This window comes from Monodelphis domestica, chromosome 8, assembly GCF_027887165.1.
Source record: "Monodelphis domestica isolate mMonDom1 chromosome 8, mMonDom1.pri, whole genome shotgun sequence".
Lineage (NCBI taxonomy): Eukaryota > Metazoa > Chordata > Mammalia > Didelphimorphia > Didelphidae > Monodelphis > Monodelphis domestica.
Genome location: NC_077234.1, coordinates 96,558,713 through 96,582,153, shown reverse-complemented (window position 1 = coordinate 96,582,153; position 23,441 = coordinate 96,558,713). Strand labels below are relative to the sequence as shown.

At 37.3% G+C, this 23,441-nt stretch overlaps 1 protein-coding gene across 7 annotated transcripts in view; it reads right to left on the bottom strand.

Moving 5' to 3' along the window:
• ENOX1 (ecto-NOX disulfide-thiol exchanger 1) overlaps positions 1-23,441 on the bottom strand; it is a 577,820-nt gene that overhangs the window by 174,889 nt on the left and 379,490 nt on the right. For all 7 annotated transcript variants that reach the window (XM_056807991.1, XM_056807990.1, XM_056807986.1 and 4 more), the window contains one exon: positions 22,008-22,241. In XM_056807991.1, coding sequence (XP_056663969.1) covers positions 22,008-22,241 — 234 coding nt within the window. The remainder of the gene's footprint in view (positions 1-22,007; positions 22,242-23,441) is intronic.

Here is a 23,441-nt window from a genome sequence, read left to right as displayed (position 1 = left end):
TTCAGGAAAAAGGCACCAAAAACTGCATTTCTCTCTTCTTTTATTCTCCCTCAGGCACCCCCACCACCCCCACAAAGGAAGTGGGGTGTGTCTGAGGAAGTTGCAGTAGAGAGTCCAGGGAGATGTATTTCTTTCTTTCTTTCTTTTTTTTTTAAAACCCTTACCTTCCTTCTTGGAGTCAATACTGTGTATTGGCTCCAAGGCAGAAGAGTGGTAAGGGCTAGGCAATGGGGGGTCAAGTGACTTGCCCAAGGTCACACAGCTGGGAAGTGGCTGAGGCCAGATTTGAACCTAGGACCTCCCGTCTCTAGGCCTGGTTCTCAATCCACTGAGCTACCCAGCTGTCCCCTGAGATGTATTTCTTCCAGAATACTGTTTATAGAAATAAAGACAGACCTAGACAATTGAAGAAATATCAATTTTTCATAGGTAGATTGATTCAATATAAATAAAAGTGACCAAATAACCTATATCTATATATCTATATCTATATCTATACTCAGTGCTGTACCAAACTCCCAAAAGACTATCTATAGAGCTAAAAATAATAACAGAATTCATTTGAAGGGGCAACTGATCAAGAATCTCAAGGAAAATAATGAAAAAAAGTGGGGAGAAAGACGATCTATCGATATCAGATCTCAAATTGGACTACAGAGTGATCATTATGAAAAGTGTTTGGTCCTAGTTTACAAAAAGGAAGAGAGAAGATGGCTAGGGGAGATGGAGAGCTGTTAGGCAACACAGTGGATTTAGCTCCAGTCCAGGAGCACTGAGGCCCTGGGTTCAAATTTGATCTCAAATACTTCCTAGCTATGTGACACTAGACAAGTCATTTAACCCCAATTACCTAGGCCCTTGTTGCTCATCTCTTAGAATTGTTACTAAGACAGAAATGTAAGAGGTTTTTTTTGTTTTGTTTTGTTTTGTTTTTAAAGAAGTTCCTCAGAGGAGCAGATAAGGTACAGACAATAAATCAAGATGAAATCCAAAAGGTTTTATAATATAGACATAAAAAGGTCATATCACAAAGTAGAGGAGCAAGGAAAAAATTAGCTGTTAGGTCCACAGATAAAGAGCTTATGCTTAGTATGTCAAAAAGAGATTTATACAAGATGAAATGAACAATTTTTTAAATATAAAAATTTTTCATTAACAAATCTAATAATAAAATTTTGAAGAGAATTAGATAAAATCTTCATAACAAGTCTTTGATAAAGTTCTCATACTGGAGATATATAGCAAACTGAGTCAAATGTATGAAATGAAGAGTCATTCCTCAATAAATAAATTGCCCAAGGAATTGAGGAATTTTCAAAGGAAGAAGACCAATTTATCAACAATCATGAAAAAATATTCTATATCACTAAGCAAATTAAGTAACCCGAAGTTCCATTACAAATCTATCAGACTGTTAAAGATAATAAAAGAGGAAAATGACCAATATTGAGAGAAAATAAGTATAGTAGTACACTACTGATGGAGCCATAAATTGTTCTAGCCATGCTGGAAAATAATTTGTAACTATGTCTAGAAAGTTACCAAACAGTCCATGCTCTTTGACCCAACTATACTACTACTCACCCTATAACCTCAAAAGGCATCCAAGAAATTTTTATAAGAACTTACGTGTTCAAAAATATTTATAGCAGCTTTTTCATGAAAATCCAAAATGGAGTAACCTCCAATAGGGGAATAACTAGACTCAGTGTAGTAGATGAAAGCAATGGAAGATTATTATACCATAAGAAATGATGAAATAGACAATTTCAGAGGAAATAAGGAAGACTTTTATGCATTGATGAAAAATGAATTAAGTCAAATTAGAACAATTTATACTATGATAAAATTATACAGAAAAACAACTTTGAAGGACTTTACAATTCTGATCAATTGAACAAAAGATAAACCATAAGTCTAAAAGAACAAAGAAAAATTGTGCTACCCACCTCTGGCTAGAGGAGTGATGAATCCAAAATAGAGAAAGAGATACACATTTTTTACACACAACTAATGTAGAATTTTGTTTTATCAGATTATGTGGCTATGTATTGAAGGATTTGCTTTTCAGGATTTTAAAAAATTTGATCAATTAAGAGGAGATTTTGTGAGGGACAGATTAATAAAAGAAATATTTGTTATTCAAAAGATGCTAAATTATTTTAAAAGATATACTTATCTATAACCTATATTTAGATATAACTGTAGTACCAGAGTTTTCATTCTGCATGTAATGCTGATTTGGCTTAGAAGATATATCCAATATAGAATGGACTACTTTGTTTTGACACAACAGAAAGTTTCCTAAGAAAAGTATTACATCATGCTTACTGTTTTGCATTCAAAGTTAGGTGACATGACTGAGGCACAGTCACAGAATATGTGATTTGAGTTTTCTTCTACTAAGGAGGATTGATTTTTATGGGTGTGACCTGGTTATAGAACAGAGGTTTCCTCTTTGAAAATCTAACTAGTGTGTGGATATGAACCCAAGAAACTGGGACTTTTTAAACGTCCTGCATTCACCAACAGAGAGCCTAGAATGGCCCATCTCGGACTCTGGAAATGAACCAGAGAATTTTTCTCAAAGTCTTATACCACTGGATCAGGTAAAGTAGTATCAGTTGGCAGCTCACGTAACTTGGTTAACTTTAGAAATTCAGTTTAAGTTCGACCTTCAGTGAACTCAGAGCTAGTGGTTTCTTAGCTCATTCCATGAACCAAAGCAGCTCTTATAAGGAAAAATCCATCATATAACTTAACATTATGTTCAGCCCATGGAGAGAATCATAATTTAGCATTATGTTGGTGAAAGGTCCACTGCAACAGTTACAGTCAGAATAAATTCTGCCTCCCTCACACAATGTACTTCTCCCCCTGCCAATAGATGCTAGGAGAATGGACCTCTGAACAGATAGCAGAGATAAACCAAAAGTTTATAAGAAATCCTTTAAAAATGTTTACCTCTAAGTGCTTGTCTTTTTTTCCTTGGCTATAACTCTCCCCTCTTTCATAATATAAAGAAAATCATTAGCATTTTGTTATAGACCCTACAACACATGAAAATACTATTGCTCATCTCTTTCAAATGCATATGGTTATTTTGTCTCTTCCTTGCTCTCATAGGATTCACAAATATGCTATTTTACTGTTAGAAAGAACATTTAACTGGCAAATGGAACCTCGAGTGATATACTGCCATTCAAATTGCATTGGACTTGCATTAGTTAAGTCATGGCGGGTAACATCAGTTAACATTTGTTGGGACATAGGGGGGTAGTTTTAATTTATATTAATTAAGGAAAAAAACCAAGTAACTTTCTGGATGGTTACATGAGCAGATCAGGAAAGGCCAATTTCAATACCCAATTGTAAATTTAATTTTTTATTTGGTAGAAAGATAATTGAGGAAGCAGAGAATAATATAAACTAATTTAAATAGAATCAGTGCTGTAGCCTTATTAAAGATTTTCATTTAGAGAGAAACTAATATTGCTCATAAGAAGCACATCAAAGATGCACTCATAAAATTTCCAAATACATTTTCTGAACATGCTAGGGTACAACCTGGTCATGAGAGCTCTTTAAAAATTCTAAGCAGAAATCCTTTCTTGTACTAAGTTCTCAAAAAGTACTAGGGGTCATTTTTTTTCTTGATGAATTACACTTGATGTAATTTAGTCCTTGCCCTCATTACATTATGCCAAGATTACTAGAACAACCTCACAGCTGGCCTCCTTGACTCCAGTAACTATCTCCTCAAATCCATCAAGAACATTATTTCTAGATAAATCTTCTTTAAACATCATTTCTGTTACAGCATCTCTTCTCAAAAGGCAGAAGGGAAAGGCATAAGAGAAGGCACACTAGAAGGAAAATGTATGTGTGCAGTGAGATAGTGAATAGATTGATTTAGATATAATGAAGATTTGATAAGTCTGGGCTGAGAGGTTTGCCATCAAATTGTAGAGGACTTTTTCAAATTATGTTGCTTGGACTTTACCCTAGAGTCAATGTGGAGTCACTGGTGAACTCTGAATATTTTGTGTAAGTCTTTATAGAGGAGGGTAATGATGAAAACGATAAGTTTTAGGAATTTATCTATCAGTACTGATAGCCTGAGAAAGAGAATGAAGAGATTGAATAATTGGGAATCCACTGCAATGGCCTATGCATGAAGAAATAAAGTCTTAGCCTTGGGAGTGAAAATGAGAAAGGAAAAGAAGGAATGGAAATTAGAGACATTGTAAAGTAGGTGTTATTAGCCTTTTTTTGTGTCATGGACATTTTTGTTGGTTCTTATGAAGCCCAGTGGTTTGTTGCCTTCATTAATAATTGTAAGAAATGGTAAAATCCAGGCAGATATTAATGAAAATAAACATTTGCTTTTTCTCATCCAATTTTATGGATTCCCTGAAATTTGTGGACCCTATGTTAGGAACTCCTAGTATAAAGGAAAGATCCATTGGATGAATGGAAAATTATTGATACGAGAGAGGAAGAATCTCTTATAATTGTTAGTTTAGAACTGGAAGAGACCTTAGAATTCAATGAATGTACTTCCTATTCTTATTTTTCTAATGAGAAAATTTAGGAACAGAAGGGTTATATGGCTTGCCAAGGATCACACAACTATAAAATGTCTGGGTTAGAATTTGAACCCAAGTCCTTCTGAACCCAAATCCAGTGTTTTATTCACAATGTTATGCTATCTTTTAAAGGACAAAAGAGTCTTCAAACATGAATCCCAAGTTTCAACAAAGAATTATGGGAATTGTATTAATTTAAATTATATTATCATATTAACTTAAGAGATTTAGAAATGAATTGACTGTCTCTCAGATAAAGGTCTCAGATCTAAAATATATAAAGAACTTTGTCAAATTATGGGAATAAGAGCTATTCCCCTAATTGAAATATGAGCAAAAGATATGAACAGTTTTCAGAAGAAGAATCAAAGTCATATATAGATATATATGAAAAAATACTCTAAATTAGTACTTATTAGGAAAATTTGAACCAAAACAATTCCAAGATATCATCTCACACCCATCAGATTTGCTAACATTAAAAAAAGGAAAAATGACAAATATTGGAGGGAATGTACAAAAGTGGTGACACTAATACACTATTGTGGAAATGTGAGCTGATACAACCACTATGGTGAGCAATTTGGAATAATACCCAGAGAGTTACAAAATGGTGCATACCTTTAGACTCAGCAATATCTTGCTAAGTCTATTTCCTAAGGAACCCTCTTTGTGGTAGCAAAGAACTGGAAATCAAGGGGATATTCATTGATTGGAGAATGGCTAAACAAATCATGGTATGCAATTGTAATGGAATACTACTGCATCATAAGAAGTGACAAGCAGAGTAATTTTTTAAAACCTTGGAGAAAACTACATGAGATATTGAAGAGAGAAACGAGTCGAACCAAGAGAACATTATAAAGAGCTACAGATTTAATATTTGAAGAATAACTGGTAAATACTCAACTCCAGAGAAAGAATTGAAAAATGTAAACATGAAAGACATAATCTATATATACACATCTATTTACTAGATGATGCCTTCTATGGTGTAGGAAGGTGAGGAAATAACTGAGATACCTGGAAATAAATTCTATTGTTAAAAAACTTGAAAAAAGAAATTAGTTTAGAGAGCAAAATGATAAGTTTGTTTTATACATATTAAGTCTGTGATGATTGACATGATACATAGATGGAAATATCAAACAGGAAAATGGAAATGTGAGGCTGAAACTCAGATGAGAGTTAAGACTCAGAGAAAGAAATGGAGATGACTTAGAGGTGACAGTTGAAGCTACAGATATAAATAAGATCTCCAATCCCTGAGAAAGAAAAGCAAAGGGCATAGGGCAGAACATCAGAGAATGCATATAGGCTACCCCCATGAAATGTTATCTTTCACTATTTACCAATATGGATCGTCCATTCCCACTGGGTTCATCGTCTCAGCCCCAGAAACATACAACACTAATATAATCCTGCTCACTTTCTGCCTGATTTTACCTGTATCCAATCTTCCTCATCTGCCTATCTCAAGTCTCAGACGTTGCTCCATCTAGAAAGAGGCAGTGAGGTGCTACAATGGATACAGCCCTAAGGTAGGAGTTGGAAGACCTAAGTTCAAATCTAGTCTCAGATCTTATTAGCTATTTAACCCTGATCAAGTCATTTAACCTCTGTTTCAGTTTCCTCAACTGTGAAACAGGGCTAATAATAGCACCTACTTCCCAGGAATGTTTTGAGGATCAAATGAAATATTGGTAAAGTGCCTGGAACATAGAAGATGACATAAATGTTATCACCACCATCATCATTTTTAGTAAATTGGTGACCTCTACAAACTTAGAATAATAATTATTTCAAAACAGTTTTCTTTATAGAGAAAGACAATGACTGTGTTTCAAAATAATCAGTTTCCTTTATGGCCTTACATATTTTATACACATAAAAACATTATTCTCAAAAGTCTATAAGCTAGAGTGATCCACCACACAGATACATAAAACCTTTGGTGTAGCGGAAAAATGTGTTGAACTGAGAAACAGGAAGATCTAAGTTTGAATCCCAACTGAGATATGGTGTAACCCTGGGCAAGTCACTTAATTTCTCTCAACTTCAGTTTCCTTATTTACAAAATGGGGGGAAAATAACAAAAGAGTTAGTTATTGTAGGAACCAAATGAGAATCTATGTAAAGCACTTTGCAAACCATAACATGCTTAAGAAACGCTTGCCACCATTCTTCTCACTGGAGTGCATGCCATCAAGTCTCGCCATTGTTCCATGCCTTTCTTCCCCACTGCACTCCTTGAGGATGAGTACCTGCCACTTACTTTTTCAGTGCTGTGTACATAATAAATGCTCATTAAGTGTCTGTTGAGCATTTGGCTTCCTGGCCCAGACGTTTTAAATAGAGTCTATACTTAGGATGACAATGCAACAACTGTTTTAAACTCCAGATTGTCTCTGTGGCCCACTGGGTTTTAAGTTACATCAAAAGTATTTAAATACTAGCAGCCCACTGCTGACAACCAGCAGGTGATCAGGGGCTAGAGAATTTCAGATGTCTTCTTGAATCAATCACATAGTTGAACCAAGGTATTTTTCTTTCTGAAACAGTCAGAAGTGGTTAGTTGTAAGAACTAATTTCAAAAGTGAGGGAAAAGGAGGCATTTTGACATAATTAAAACAGTGAGCACTCTGAGCTGACATAAACATCTTCCATCAGTGCAAAAAGATAACTTGAAAATAGATTTCCCAGAATAAATTTAAATCTACTAATTTCTCATCAGGCATTCTCCTCTATATCTTTATTTTTATTGTAATTAATTCCTTTATGTATATATTCTGTGGTTAATAGAGATAGCTAAATAAAACTGAATGAGTAAAATTTGAGACAGTTATAGTTAAATTATATTAATTCTTGTGAGCTTGTTCTTTTTTTTCCTCCCTTCTTCTCCCTTTTCAGGTCTTTGAAGGAGTTGTTGATATGCTCCACATATGGACATAGCAGTATGGCCAGCAAAATAATCATCGTTCTTCAAAGGAGTCATCTGCTAAGATAGTCATCCCTAAAATTCATTTTTGAATGGCCACAGCTTAAACTTTTGAGGAACAAAATGAATCCGACACACTAACTAGCCCCAAATGCTCTTTTATTTCTGGTCATTTGGATCTTTTTCCATCTAATTTATTATACTTGTTTTTAGTTTTCTAGGGAAGGACTTTTAGCCCAACTGTTGAGATTTACTTTGTTATCTTCCTTTATTATTATTGTTCAGTTGTTTTTCAGTCACCTCCAACTCTTTGTGGTTGTATTTTGGATTTTCTTGCCAAAGATACTGGAGTGGCTTGCCATTTCCTTCTCTAGCTCATTTTACAGCTAAGGAAACTGAGGCAAACAGGATTAAGAAGATTGTCTAGGGTCACATTGCTAGTAAATGTCAGAGGCTGGATTTGAACTTCCTGACTCCAGGCCCAGCACTCTCTCCACTGTGCCACCTATCAGCTATCTTTTTTCATATTAAAGACAAATTTCTCTTTTTTGCCATAGAAATCTAATGTAGTTAGGCAGCTTCCATGACTCTGTCCTCCATATGCTTCTTTTCATGTAATAAAGAAAAAAACCAAGAACTTTACATTCTGAAAACAGACGAGATTCTGACTTGACGTTTCTGACCACCCTCTCAGGAGAAATGAAAGGTAATTCGTTTTCTCACTCCAATCATAGTATTACTTATTGCTACAGCAATAACGGAGGAGGAAGAAAATTCTGGCCAAGGAATAAGGTTAGGATTCTCCTCCTCCACCAAACACTGTGGAATTTGTTCTGTTATTTTCCCCCACTTTGCAAGTCTTTTAGATCTCTAGCCAAAATGAGGTACATTTTGATAACAAAACACATTTTGTCACCTGCCTTTACTAATAATAATACCAAATAATAAAATTAATAATAATAATTAGTAATGCTAATATCTAGAACATTCTTTCTTCCGGCTCATTTTTTTTAAACCCTTGCCTTCCATCTTAGAAGCAATACTACATACTGGGTCCAAGGCAGAAAAGTGGTAAGAGTTAGACAATGGGTTAAATGACTTATTCAGGGTCACATAGCTAGGAGGTGTCTGAGAACAGATTTGAACCCAGGACCTCCCATCTTCAGACCTGGCTCTCAATTCCCTGGGCCACCTCATTGTCCCATTTCATCCTGCTCTTAATGATCTCTTATATGTCCTAAAAAACTTCAAGGTTACTTTCTCTCCAAAGTCTTTTATGAATCTTGTTTATAAAAATTTTCCTTCTCTAACTTCACCTGAGTCTTTATTTTTTTAACTCTTTGAAACAGTGATCATTATGTGACCTAGTTATTGGTTTTGGTAGCTTACTAGACTAACTACCATGAGGTCAAGAAAAATAGTTTGCCTAGTGCTTCTAACTCCTCTAGCACTTGGCACAGCGTTCAGAACACGGGAGGCATTTAATAAATCTGTGTTATTTCAATAATTTCAATTAATTGATATTTTAAAATATATTTTTGAGTTAGATAAGAGATGAAAAGGTACAAATAAAAAGGGCAAAAGAATACAAGACTTCTCTACCCATACTCAACACTTTCCATTAGGAATGGCAGCCAAACTATGGAGCCCAACTATGGGAACTAGAGTAAAAAGTGGACATCTCCTTACAGATGACTATTCCCACAGGTCTGCTTCCAGTCCTGTTGTTATTATTATTATAGTCTGTGGTATTAAGCTGGTAGAAGATTATTAGAAAAATTTTAATTATTTATATTATCATTAGATATTTAAATAAATAAGATAATGTAATTTTAAATAATGATGTAACAGATAAATATAATTATTATAATAATATATTCTATAGTATGCTATTCTTATAGAAAAAAATGAAGGGGTATGAGCTACACTGTGTAGATTTGGAATTAGTTGATTAGCTGGACCCAAAGTATAATCATTAAAGGGCTCAGTGTCATCTTAGGAGAAACAAGGGTCTCTAATGAAGTATCTGTTGGGCTGTGCATGATTTCATAATTTTACCTATAATTCAATAAAAATGTATATATTAATGAAATCTGGAGATACCACAAAGTCAGAAGGATATCTATCTTAATGGCTAACAAGATCTTGATTTGTAAACAGTCTTGAGAGTTAGAGCACTTGGTCAAATCCAGTAGAACTAAAATAGGTATAAATATAAAGATCCAAATTTGGATTCAGCAATCAACTCTGTAAACCTAGGGAGGTACAGCTGGATGGCAACTCACCTATAAAAGATCTCTGGGTTCTATAAGGCAGAAAGGCATAGTTGATGCAAGGATGGATCTGGAGTCAGGAGGACCTGACAGAGTCCTGCCTCTGATACTAGTTGTGAAAATATGAGAACGTCACATAACTTCCCTGGACCTTAGTTTCCTTGTCTATAAAATGAGAATAATGAAACGGTTGTACCACACCTCCGAGGATGGTTATATGGTTCAAAGGAAATAATCTATATAAAGTGCTTTTTAAAGAGAGCTATAAAACTATCAACCATAATAATAGCAATTGTTGTTATTTAGTGGACTACGTATTCAATGTGAGTTGAGAGTGAGATATGGCAGTCAAGAAAGCCAATGCAATCAATCTCATTCTAGACAAGAAAGGTGGTATTCAGAAATATGGAAAGGAAAGTCCTACTACACTTTGCTCTGGTCAGATTACATCTGGAATAGTTTGTCTAGTTGTAAGCATCATATTTTTCACAAGACTATTGATAAACAGCAAAGGAAAGCAAATGGGAAAGAAAAACACTGCTTCATGCCATTTGAAGACTAGATTAAGGAACTGAGTATTTAGTTTGGAGAATAGTATACTTATGGGAAATATGAGTACTATACTCAAATGTTAAAAAAAAAAAAGAATTAAACTAGTTCTTCTTGAATCCAGAGGGCAAAACTGTAAGTAATTGCATGAAATTATAGAGAAGAAGATTTAGAACTGATTAAGAGAAAACTTTTTTTTCCCTAACAATTAGAGATTATATACAAGGTAGAATGAGATTCCTTAGGAGGAAGCATATTCTTCACATGAGGTCTTCAGGCAAAGGCTTGTTAGGTATAATGGAGAGAAAATGATTGTTCAGGTATAGAAGGGACAAGATGATCTTGGATTTTCCTTCTAACTTTGCTATTTTGTGTGATGTGATAGGCAAAATTATTGCGTCCTAGTTTTAATAAGGAAGAATAACATCTAATGAAAGAAAAAGAAGATAATGGCACTATTAGATTGAACTTGATAGATATTTGGAGCATTATGGGAAATCTACAGTTCATTATTTTTAAGAGGTATATAGACAGAAGAACGTTGTGGCTAAAGGAAAGGATTGCTCACAGGTTTTCTACTTGAAAAGACAAAAAAATTGGTGGAATTGGTTTCATCATGTGGCCTAAAGCAACAAAGCACAATTTCATGAAACACTTGGATATTTGCAGGAAGCAAAAAGATTAGCATAAAAATAGCTGCATCTTATATATCAACACCTGTTCCAGGGGATGAAAAGGTAGAGAAATTGTGGAGCACTTGATAGAATACATTTCAATACTTACTCAATGACTTAAAAGCAAAAGAAGATTAAGACACACAAGAAAATAAGGCCAAAGATGCCAATTGTTAGTAGACTAATCCCACGAATAGTTTTTCCAAGTGAGAGCTAAAAATTGTTAGGTAACCCAGACATACACAAACAAAATAGATTATATCTTAATAGCTAATAAATTCTTATTACTGATTTGGAAGTCATGTTTGTATGTACCTAGTACATCAATTGTTTTTTCTTAAGGTAAACATAAACATCATTTTAGAGAAAAGGCTAAAGATAAGAGGGCATTATAAAAAATGGAAACATCTTCAACTTCACCTAGTCAAATATGTCACTGATAACAATAAGTGGGAAATGGAAAACAACCAAACAGACAAAGCTATTGACCTTTATTATCACCATTTCCTCTAAAGGTTTATTCAGTGTAAAGCAGTCACCACAAAAAAGACCCAGAAACCATTTCAGCTAACAAATGATTATCTCTTTGTCAAGGGGGAGATATAAGAGACAAGAGCAATACCAAATAAATGGTAAACTATTAAGAAGGATGCTGGAAAATTACACTATCATTATCAATAGCAACATCACCTTATAAAACAGTAAAAGCAATGGAAATAAAAATAAATCTAAAGGAAACCTGGAGTGAGAACCAAATGAGCCATATCATCTCAAGAGCTTTCCAAGAAATACAATGTATTGAAAGAACACAAACAGGCATAAACCTGGAACAAAATTTTCTAGATTTCTCTCATTATTACTAACAGAAAGACTCCTGGGATGAAATACTTCAGTAAATGCTGAACTATATGGAAAACTAAAATGGCACTTAGAAGGGCAAAGTTGGGCAGTGTGATTGGGGGAAGGCTAAGAGCGCATGCCAAGAGAAAACTCATGCTGAAGGTAACATTAGCATTAAAGCAACAAGGAACAGCTTATGCATAAGATCATAAAATGATGTGGGCTGGTCATGTCACACGAGATTGGTTCTAGGGCTCCATTGGCACTTTCTAAAAGTAAAATAGAACCTTTGGCATGTTGGAGAGGTGCCCTAGAGATGATATGAATGTGGACTATGGTAGAAAAATAGCAAAGAATGACAAGATATGATTGTGATCTGAACCAATAGAGGGAAAACTCCATCAATGAAATCATAGACGCATGGAAGTCATGGATCCATCAATGAAATGATTGCATCCTGAGTTGTGTAACCAAGATAGTATGGACATTTGAATCTATAACATAAAAGGAACCACTGAAAGAAATGGATGTATTTAGTTTAGAAAACAGAAGTCTTCAGGGTATCACAAAAACTTCTTTACACAGTTGAAGAGTTTTTATATGTAAGAATGATTGGACTCATTCCTAGTAGTTTTAGAGGGGAGAACTAGAACCAAGATGAGTTAGCTACTAGAAGGCAGACGTTAGCTTCCTTAAAACTAATAATATATCAAATAAAATTAGTTATTACTAATTAGCATCTCACTGATTTTTATAATCGGTTGCCTTTCAAACATCTATTATGTATTATGTCAAAATATGTTGTTATATCATTTTGTTCTATTATGTTGTATTACATTATAATAAATTATGTATTATATATAATCATATTAAATATATTATACCATTATAGTATGTATAGTATATGATGCTATATATTATATAGCCAATTATTATAATTAGTTGCCTTTTAAATGACTACTTGTTACATATATTATATTTTATTATATTGTGTTATACTCTATATTATGTTATATTATATTATGCTATATCATATCATATCATATTATATTATATTATATCATGTTATGCTATTATATTTTAATATACTAGAAAGAGTTAAGTGGCTTGGTGTAGAGAGCAATGGGCCTGGACTCAAGAAGATCTAAGTTCAAATTCATCCTCCGAAATTTATTTACTAGGTATATGACCCTGGGCAAGTCACTTAACCTGTTTACCTTAATCTACTGGAGAAGTATATGGCAAACTACTCCAGTATCTTGGCCAAGAAAACCCCATGGACAGTATTCGTATACTATAGTCCATGGGGTCAGAGAGTTGGAAATGACTGAAAAACAATATATTATACTATGCTATATTATGCCTTATGTTAAATACTACACTATATCATATTATGTAAATCTTTTGTTATGCTACATTACATTGTACTGTGCTATATGATACTAAAATATTCTTCTTATAATTTGTTGTCTTTCAAAATACTCAGTTCTTATTCCTGGAAGCACTCCAGCAATATCTGGTACACATGTTATAGAGAAGAATCATTCATTGGGTAAGAAGCTGAATTAGCTGATGTCTCAAATCTCCTTCAGTTAAAAGATTCTATGACTCTTAAGTCTGAACTTGATGAGATGAAGCTTCATTGCGAGCACATACTTTCTGTTAATGCAGTTTTGGTTTCTGTTATATGCATCCCTATGGGTGACGTCATTTCTTTGCATCCTCTGTTATGATGATCCTGAGTAAAACTAGGAATTTAAGACATTCACTTAATCAGCAAAGTTTATTCAACTTAGTCTGATTAATTGGAAATTGACAAATAAAGTCAAGAGTTTTTACAGTTTTTGTTCATTTGTTAAACAGGAGAAACATGAGATAGATAAGACATAATCCCTGCCCTTATGAAGCTTACAGTCCACTGGGGCAAATGATGGGAAAAAACATTCACAAAATTATGTGATAAGCATAGAGAGATGCAAGGCAAAATGTCAGCTGTAGCCTGAGAAGAATGAGAACAACAGATAAAATGGGAAAACACAGAATATTGTCATGTGGGTAACTTGTAGCCAATGGAGATAAATGGGATCAAGGTAACATATGAAGGCATGGATTTATTCTCAGTTGCTAGTTCTCTTATCAATACAACCTGATTGATATAGGGAAAAGAGAACTAGACTTAAAAAGTCAGAAAATCTCATTTTTAATCCTCAATTTCAGTCAAAAATGCTTCCCCCCCCCGCAGATATTTGATCTTCAGCTAGTTGTTTTCCCTATTTGGGCCTCAGCTTCCTTATCAGTGAAATAATTGGGTTGGACAACATGATCTCCAAGCCCTTCTGGCTCTAAGCCTCTTCCTTCTGTAAACTTCCCTTAATTTCCATCTACAAAAAGGAGCCTACAGCTCCCTGGAACCATTCCATGTAAATGCATTCTTGTCTGAGGAAATTAAAATAATTTCTGTGTGATCCTGGGCAAGTCACTGGACCCCCATTGCCTAGCCCTTACCACTCTTCTGCCTTGGAGCCAATACATAGTATTGACTCCAAGACAGAAGGTAAGGGTTTAAAAAAAATTAAAATAATTTTCTTTCATTCACCAATTCTATTTTATTTGCCTTTAAAAAAAAGTTTTTGATTTCTTTGCCTTGATTCAGGTAATCTTTCTTCTCCTTTCCCCAAAATTTTCATTCAAGAGTAATTAGTAATACTTCATTCCAAAACTCTATCTGAACCAACAGGATTCAAACTAAGTTTGGGTGGTCATGGATGGGTAAATTAACAAATCATCAAAAAATAAAAAGATGACTATAAAAATAGATAAATGGAACTAAATAAATAAATTATATAAATAGATAAACAGAAGTGCCAAAAAGAGAAGAGGTCAAGCATAGTGTATATGACCACTTGTCAGGAATGTTATAAGTGGGCTATATTATAATTTATAATGCTGATTATATAATATTATGATAAGTTCTACCATAATCAATAATGTTATAGTATAATGTATTATAATTTGTAATTTTATAGATTCTTCTGGGGTTTAGGTGAAACTAGATGAGGACCAAGTCTTCATCAAACTAGAGACCTCATGACTAATATTAGGTGACTAAATATTAGCCTAATACTAGTGATTCTGTGAAAATGACTTCATCATGTGGGAGATGGAGAAGATGGGGGTGGAGGGAGGAGCAGGAGAGGGAGAAAGGGAGGAAGAGGGGGAGAGAAAGAGGAAAAGAGACAGACAGAGACAGAGAAAGACAGAGAGGCAGAGACACAGAAAGAATAAGAGTTTATTAAGCACCTATTATGTGCCATGCATTCTGCTAAGTGCTTTTTATAAACATCTCATTTGATTCTTATAACAACCTTGGGAGGGAGATGCTATTATTATCCTCATTTTATAGTTGAGGAAACTGAGGCAGATGAATGTTAAGTGACTTGCCTAGAGTCACAGAATGATTATGAAGCTTGAAAGACAATGGACATCAAGGACTTGGGAAATGTTAAAGTGCTTGCTTCATCCCTCCCTCCCTCTGTCACTTTCTCCCCTCCTCTATCCCTTTCTCCCCTCATCTCCCTTCTTCCCTCCCTCCCTCTCTCCTTTTCTCTATCTTTGTCTGTCTGTCTGTCTGTCTGTCCTAGACTTCTGTCCTTCTGTCCTAGTAATCTCTGAGGTCAAACTTGAACCCAGGTGCTCCCAACTCCAGGCTGGGAATTCTATCCACCCTATCGCCTAGTTGCCTCTCTACTGTACCCCTACTGAGCTAAATGCTATTACTATGTCTGTGCTGGTAAATATGTAAATATGGGGGAAGAGGGAAAGAGACAGGCAGAATTTGAGGTTGAATCTGAATTATTAACACTTATTCAAGTCTAGAAATCAACAAAACAACAAATCAATATATGAAGATTGCTGATTTCTGAGGTATTAATGCTAACTCTGAAAACGTCACAATTTGCGCTCTCCAACACTCTTGGTCCTACAATTTCTAAGTGTCTAACACAGGATTCGAATGCTGCCCTTTCCTACCAGAACTGAGCATTAAAAATAAGGCTGCCCAGGAGTTTGCTTATTTTTAGAAAAAGTCAGATGATAAAATGCTTTGTTTGGCATTACACAAAGTCCTGCAGAGGGTGGACAAAAGGAAGGTTGCTACTTGGCAATTTGGAAAAGGCATTCAGTGGATATAAAATCTGAGCATTTATGTTAGACATTAAATGGTTAAATAACAGGGAAAATCACGAATTTTCCTGAGCGTCAGAGGTGGTGGTTTCCTCATCTGTGTGATATAGATAAGTCTTACCTAACCTACCTCATGGAATAGAGGTGAGTAGAGAGCTTTCTCAACCTGAAAGTTCTACCTCTTGGCATTTGAGCTATTTTTAATAACATTATTTTCTCGTTCAAAATAGCCTGCAAATACACACAAATGCTCCTAAGCACTATCCATTTTGCCTTTCCTTCTAGCTTAGGAGTAAACTTGGAATTTAGGAGCAGGGTTAGGGATGGCTTTAGAACCACTGCCACCTACCTATGGCTTGGCTATGTATACTAGGCAGGTAGCAGTTATGGCAAGAACAGCAGCTGCTACCACTTCTGGGAATTTTTACCCAGTGTCTAAGTCTGCTGAACTCTCAACTTCAGAGCTTCTCAATTAAATGGGAGATGGGTGATAGCTCAGACAGGTGTGGGACTGGCTATATCCTGGGCACCTTTAGGGCAGTGACAAATATAAAGTCAAAGGTTTGGGGTTCAAACCACAAATCTGTGCTTACAACCCATGTGACCTTGGACTGGCTGCCTCTGAACTTCAGCTCCTGGGCTCTGGGTTCTTTTCTTTAGTTGTCCCCCATGCTTCCCTCCTCTGCTCCAACTACTAACCACTTGGCTTTCTTTAAGCCCCAACTACAATTCCACCTTCTTTAGGAAGTCTTCCTCAACTTCTGTTAATCCAGGGTCTTTTCTCTTCATTATTTCCTAGTCTTTCTGTGTGTAGCTTCTTTTTGTGTGTATTTGTTTTCATGTTGGCTCCCCCACTGGATTATCTTCTTGAGGGCAGACATTATATTTTGCCTTAAAAAAAGCCAAACTCCAGGATTTAGCACAGTGCCTGGCATATAGTAGGTTCTTAATGTATTACTGATTTAAAAAATGAGGGAGTTGGACTATATGCCCTCTCAGCTCCCATTTAGCTTTAAGTCTATGATCCTATGATGGATCCTACCTTGCTGGTTGACATCAGAACATATAGTTGCATATGCATGCCTGTATAATTAAACTTCATTTAGTACCTCTCTCCTCTTGAGGGTTCACTCTGGATTTCTAGCCTGCTTCAGCTTTTCATTCTAAAGTCTTGATCCAGCCCCGGAATTTGCACATTGGAAGCTCATGTTTTCCATGCAGTCTTCCTCTAAATGGATGTCTCCTCCCTGAACTTCCCTTTAAAGGGGGTAGCCAAGGCAGTCATGTCTCTTTCCTTGTCAGGTTTCACTCTCTACTTCCTGAACCTGCCTCTAGCTGGCTACTTCCCTGGCATTCCCTTTTAGAGTTTCCATTGATGTATTGTCTTCCAGTATTAGAAGTAAGCTTTTTGGAATCAGGGACTAATTTTTTTTCTGCTTGCATTTGCATTTCCAGTGCTTGGCATATAGGAAATGCTTAGTAAATGCTAACTGAATGATTCACTGATAATCTAGTATGGAAGGCAATATGGTGTAGGAGAAAGAACAATGATTTGGAATCTGAAGCTTTAAGTTTACGTCCTGGATCACTTTTTATCTGTGTGACTTTGGGCAAGTCATTCTCCTTTCTGACTCAATTTGCTTCTTTGTATAATAGGAGTCTGGACTAGTCTAAGGTCTTTCCTAAATCTAAATCCTATAATCTTATGACCTTTGAGGTCACTTCTAACTCTAAGATGCTGCGGTTCCTATCTAGGAAAGAAAAGAAAATGGAGGTGTGCCTAAGTTAGACTTTCTGGTCTGACAAATGAATTTTATTCAAAATGGCCTGCTCTCTATGAAGGTCAACATAGCCTGAAGCACTGACTCTCAAAAGAGGATCATTACCTTGTCTATCTTCATTCTTTCCTGGCAGGGGAATGGCCTGAGCCTTTGGGGTGTTTGCTTTCACACAAATACAGACAGTACTCTCAACAAAATACGGGCACCATTTTCCTCTGGTCTTGAATTTGGAAAGATGAGACTGTGTCATATGAGATGTAAATTAGGGCAATTTTCTGTGGATTACACTTGGTTCAGATCCAGACTCCTGAAGTCTAGATAACATATCACGTAATCCCAATGGCATTGCCAGGAAAAGTTAAGACCTCGGGCTTAGGATTTAATGATTTGTTAGAACTATATTGGTTTCAGAAAGAAACTCTCTACTTTAAGTAATGAAAGATTAGTTGAAGCTTTCCAAAGGCGAGGGGGTGGGGGGAATAAATGCTCTTACTAAGAGAAATCCCCAATGAATTAGTACCTTAATCTTTCCTCACTGTCTAATCAATCTCTTCCTTCCTTCCACACTCCAAGGAGGAGCTTCCTCCAGGGGTGGACGTTGTGTGTTAGACACACAGAAATTCATTATCTCCTCTGGCTGGTACCACTGTTTCCAATAAAGTGTAATTATGCTGTTATTGAGCTCTTTCTCTCTTTCTCAAAGCCATGTTGTAAACTTTTAGTTCCGTTAGCAGTTATTTTGCAGTCAGTCTTCATTAAGTGGAATAGTTTTAAAACACTGTCAATTTAATCATTTGGGTTCCCATTAATTTTTAAAAATGTGTATCAATGTAAAGAAGACTAGGCAATTCTGAGACATGCACCTAATCAAGTTCAAATTAAATGTGTTTGCTTTTGACCTAGTCAGCAAGGCCTCCCCTGGATTGGGTAGCCCTATCACCGAGTGCTGAGAATTCCTTAACACCTGTCACAGCTGGAAAATTGCATTTTTACATCTGTTACTGATCAGCACTTATGGCCAGGGGTACAAGGTCACAATGGAAAACAACAAGAAGATGCAGATAGGAAGTGAAAAAAAAGTAGGGTGTGAAAAAACATCTACTATCAAAGTGGCAAAAAATGCTCCTATTATCTGACACGGACTGGGATCCAACCTTCCTGACTATGTTCGAAATATTCCTTCTTTTCAGGGGGGAAGATCCAAATCCAATTAGGTGCCCTACAGATTCTATTTAGACTTCTTTTCACCTTGAATCTTGACTACATTAAATAGTCCCATATCCCTAAATTCATCTTTGGGGAAGCAGTTATCCGAGCTCCCACCAACTGGTTCTGCAGCATTATAAGGAAAGGTAGGTGGGTTTCCTCTCCGCGATCTAGCCAATTTCCTAAGCAATTAACTGCTTTTTATAGTCCAAGCTCGGCACATGGGCTAAAATTGACAGGCTCAATATTACCTGGCTCTTGCCTAAGATGTATCCCCAGTTAGTTCAGTCTACTGTATCCTCCATCTATTTAAACTTCCAATCTGTTCTCTTCTCAAGGGATCACACCGTACTTGGCAATGGTACAGCTCCCGAGTTCTGCAAATTACACTGATCTATACAAATATATATAGCTTGGAAATGGCAAGCCTTGCAAATTGTATTACCAAACTCGCTTCCCAATTTGCTATGCCCTAAAAAGACAAAACAAGAACTCCCTTGGAAAGTTGGGGTCTGTTTTTGTAAAATGGCAGCAGGGGAAGAAGCACTCAGCTTGGGAATAACGCCTCAACAAGAGAGGTCATGGCAAAGAAGACGCTTATTTTTTCAGCCACTTTAAGCAAGGCCGAAAAGAACCTAGTTGTGAGAAGTGGTTTTCCAAGCTGTCACTCCTGGGTGTGGACACGCATGAATACAAACAGTCTGCTGTGTGGATGATGAGTGCAGACTGAGTCAGGAGATGTAAATTTAGGATGTTGGATACTGAGTCACTGCTTCTTTTTTTTTTTTTAATGAATGCTCACTGTAATACTCCTGACTGAGATGAATTGGTTCCATCCATCTCCTTCCTTCCATTCCATATGGTAGTGTCTCTTAATGGAGAAGTGGTGGTTTTATACACTGTCTCCAAGATATCCTAGGTCTGTGTTTGCAGTCTCCTGAAAGGCTTCCCTTAGAATCAGGGAACCCCGGGAGGTCTTGGCTTCAAAGCTCTCCTTTCACAGATGAAGAAATAGGTCTATGGAGGTGAAGTAACTTCTGCAAGGGGACGAGTAATTAAGCACCTAAAGTGGTACTTGAACCCACGTCCTCTGAGGCCAGAAAAGGGAGTCCTGGGGAGCCCTCAAAACCTCCTGCTTTTGAAGGTAATCTGTTGTGTCAGTGACTGTTCTCAGCTGTCTCTGGTGACGCTCACCAGCCTAGAACAGGAGACATCTGAAAACACAGGCTTATTGCCAAATATATTAAAATTTAAAAAGACAGAGAAGATGGTGGAAGTTAACTAATCTGTTTAAGAAGTAATCTACAGATTCTTCTTCTGAAGGAAATCTCCCATCCACTGGTCCTCTTAAGAGAATCTGAATGAATAGATAGGAAGCCAGAAAATATTATTTCCAATAATGCACATAGGTTGTCCACATGTGAATAAATCTCCTCATCGGAGCATCACTGATCATTTATCTGAGGCAGATGAAAATCATCCCAGTGCTCTCAATTTCTCGGGTTTTCACATAATGGAGAACCATCATCCAGGGTTAAAGAAAGCTTTCTTTGGTCAAGAAGTGCTTTGGCTTCACATTGTGCTTTCTCCTTATAAGATTCATGGATTGACATACAAGATTGGGCTCTGCCTCACCCCTCCCCGTCTGGAGAAAGTCAGTTTCTCACTGTGGATTTCTAAGCTAGAAAAGCAAAAAAATGGGAAAACTATAAGATCGTTGTATTCACAGCTGGAAGATAAGGTGGAGAAGGGAATAGGCATTTTATGGAGCACCTATTCTAAAACTGTTCGCCAGTTACTGTGCGAAGTAAAATATCATTTGATTTAATACTCACAACAACTCTGAGAGGTAGGTGCTGTTTTAGCCCCATTTTACCAATAGGAAACTGAGGCAAACAGAAATGACTAAGGCTACATTTCAACTCAGGCCTTCTTGACTCTGGGCCTAGTATTCTATCCACTGAACCACCTGGCTGCCTAGGAAAGAAAACTGGAGATTGTTTTATCCAAATCCCTAATTTTATAGATGGCAGACACCAAAGGCCATCCCAATATCATAGCTTGCTCAAGGCCACAGAGTAAATAGCGGGGCATGGATCTGAGCCTTGATCCCCTGACTCCAGGTCTAAGGCTCCTTCCCTCTGTCTCCACACGAATCCTTCCTGGTGTTCCTTTCCTTTCACAACCCCATCCCCTTTGAAATCCTCATCATCCTTCTTGGTCCAGCTCAAGCTTTCCTCTGCGAAACTTTGCGTCATTGTCCTCCCTTCTCCGGACTCCTCGTAGGCTTTCTGCTGGCACCCCAGGGTCCTCCCCAGTCCCGTACTGGTTTCTAATGGTTTCCCACAGTCATTCTATCTGCCCTACTGGACCCGAGATGGCAGAGAGCGGGCTGTGTTTTACAGTTCTTTAATGCTCCCCCCCAGCATCCAGCGTGGTGGTCAGTACCACGAGCACTTGTTGAATCATGATTCAGGGGGAAGAATTTTTAAACATTGCAGGAACACCGAGACCAGACCCACTGGAGTAGGCTGTATCTTGAGTGAGATGCTTACAGGGAAAAAAAATGGCCACATTCTAAGGGAGCCATTAGCTCCAGGGGCCTGGCTTCCTCCCCATCGAAACTGAACTCCCAATTGAGCGCGCACTTTCAGGAAGAATCTGGGTCAGAGCTCTGGGAAAGAGTAAGGCTTCCCTCGGCGTGGTGATGGCAGGGGGGCGGCTCAGCTTTGTACGCCATCGCTCTTTCTGTCTGCTCTGTGTTTGGAAAATACTTATCGCTAATCAAGAAGGCAAACCCAAGGAATTTGCAAAGGCTGGAAATATAATGCCCCGCCTTCCTTCCTCAGCATGGAATTCAAAAGCAGAGAGAAGAGAGACACGAGCTGGCCAGCACAGGGCTCCTGTCCGGGAGGCATCAACTGGTAAAGAATAATGACAGAAGAGAAGAAAAGCAAGAAGGAGCCAGGCAATACCTTTGAGCTTTTCAGCCAAGAGAGTGGCTTCGTGTTCCGAGTAATGCATTATTGCCGGAGGGGAGGGAGGTCGAAGCCTGTCTTCTTCCAGCTTACGTCTGTGTCTTTCTTCCCTGGCCAGCATTCTCTGTTTGCATTCCCATTCATAAAAGTCATCCCTGGCCTGAGCAAAGTCCACATGAAGGCGACCAGAGTCCTTTTTGTCAGTGCTGGAGCCTAATCTCATGCGGTACCCTAGAACCAAAGAACGCACGTGTTAGACAGCAAGCAGTACACTCCATGGAGGCCAGGGGACCTTATTTCTGAGGCCCGAAGGCGCACTAGGCATCCTGCTTATGTCCTCCCTACAGCATGGCCATGTCGGCAGGGAACCATTAGCGCTTCCCTCATCCTCGGAGGTGAGACCGGGGCTTTGTGGAGCTGAGCACCTTGCAGAGTCAGTAATGGCATCCTAGGCGGAAAGAATTTCCAGAGGTCACATAGAGCTGCCTCTTGCTTCCAAGGAGAAGCTTACCTAAACCACGGCCTATTCTATTTATAACCATCTACCATGCCGGAAATTCCACAGTGCTTGGACCCCTGAGCCATAACTTCATTGCCCTACAACGTGTGCTGCTACCGCTTCAATTATCTCTCTGCAGTTACAAAAGCCACAATTACAAATGCACTTAAGTAGTGTTGCTTTATTTCCACTTATCCTCTGGGGGTCCTCCAGAAAAAAATATTTTACCTTCAACCAGGAGGTCTAACAAAAAGCTTTCCTAAAAGGCCCCGCAATGGATCATCTGGCACGAGCTCAGTATAAATAGCTCCTGCAACCTTTGAAGTCCACAGGAGTTCCGTGCTTGGATCAGCTCTGCAGAACAGAGTTAGACCAGAAATGGGCCTGGAAATCTTTAGAGGATTTACTGTGAGCTACCCAACTTACAAGGATTAGAGCAGGAACCTGATCTTAGAAATCCACATAAATAGGACTGAAATCTTCTGGGCAGTCTTAGTTCAAATGAGGAAGGGTAGAATTCTTAGGTTAGACTCAATTGGGGGATCTTTGGAATTCTTCAAAACAGAAATTGAGTCTTTTACAGAATCAAGTCACCACAGATGTAGATGGAGAGATAGATAAAGATAGGATAGATAGATATAGATAGATAGATAGATAGACAGACAGACAGATGGATGGGTAGATGGATAGATAGATGGATGCATAGAGGGATGGATAGATAGATGGATGGATGGATAGATAGAGAGATAGATAGATGATGGATAGTTAGATGGATGGATGGATGGATAGATGGAGATAGATGGATAGATAGATAGATAGTTGTATAGATGGATGGATGGATAGGTGGATGAATGGAAAGATGGATGAATGGATAGAGAGATAAAGAGATAGAGAGATAGATAGACAGATAGACAGATGGATGGGTACATGGA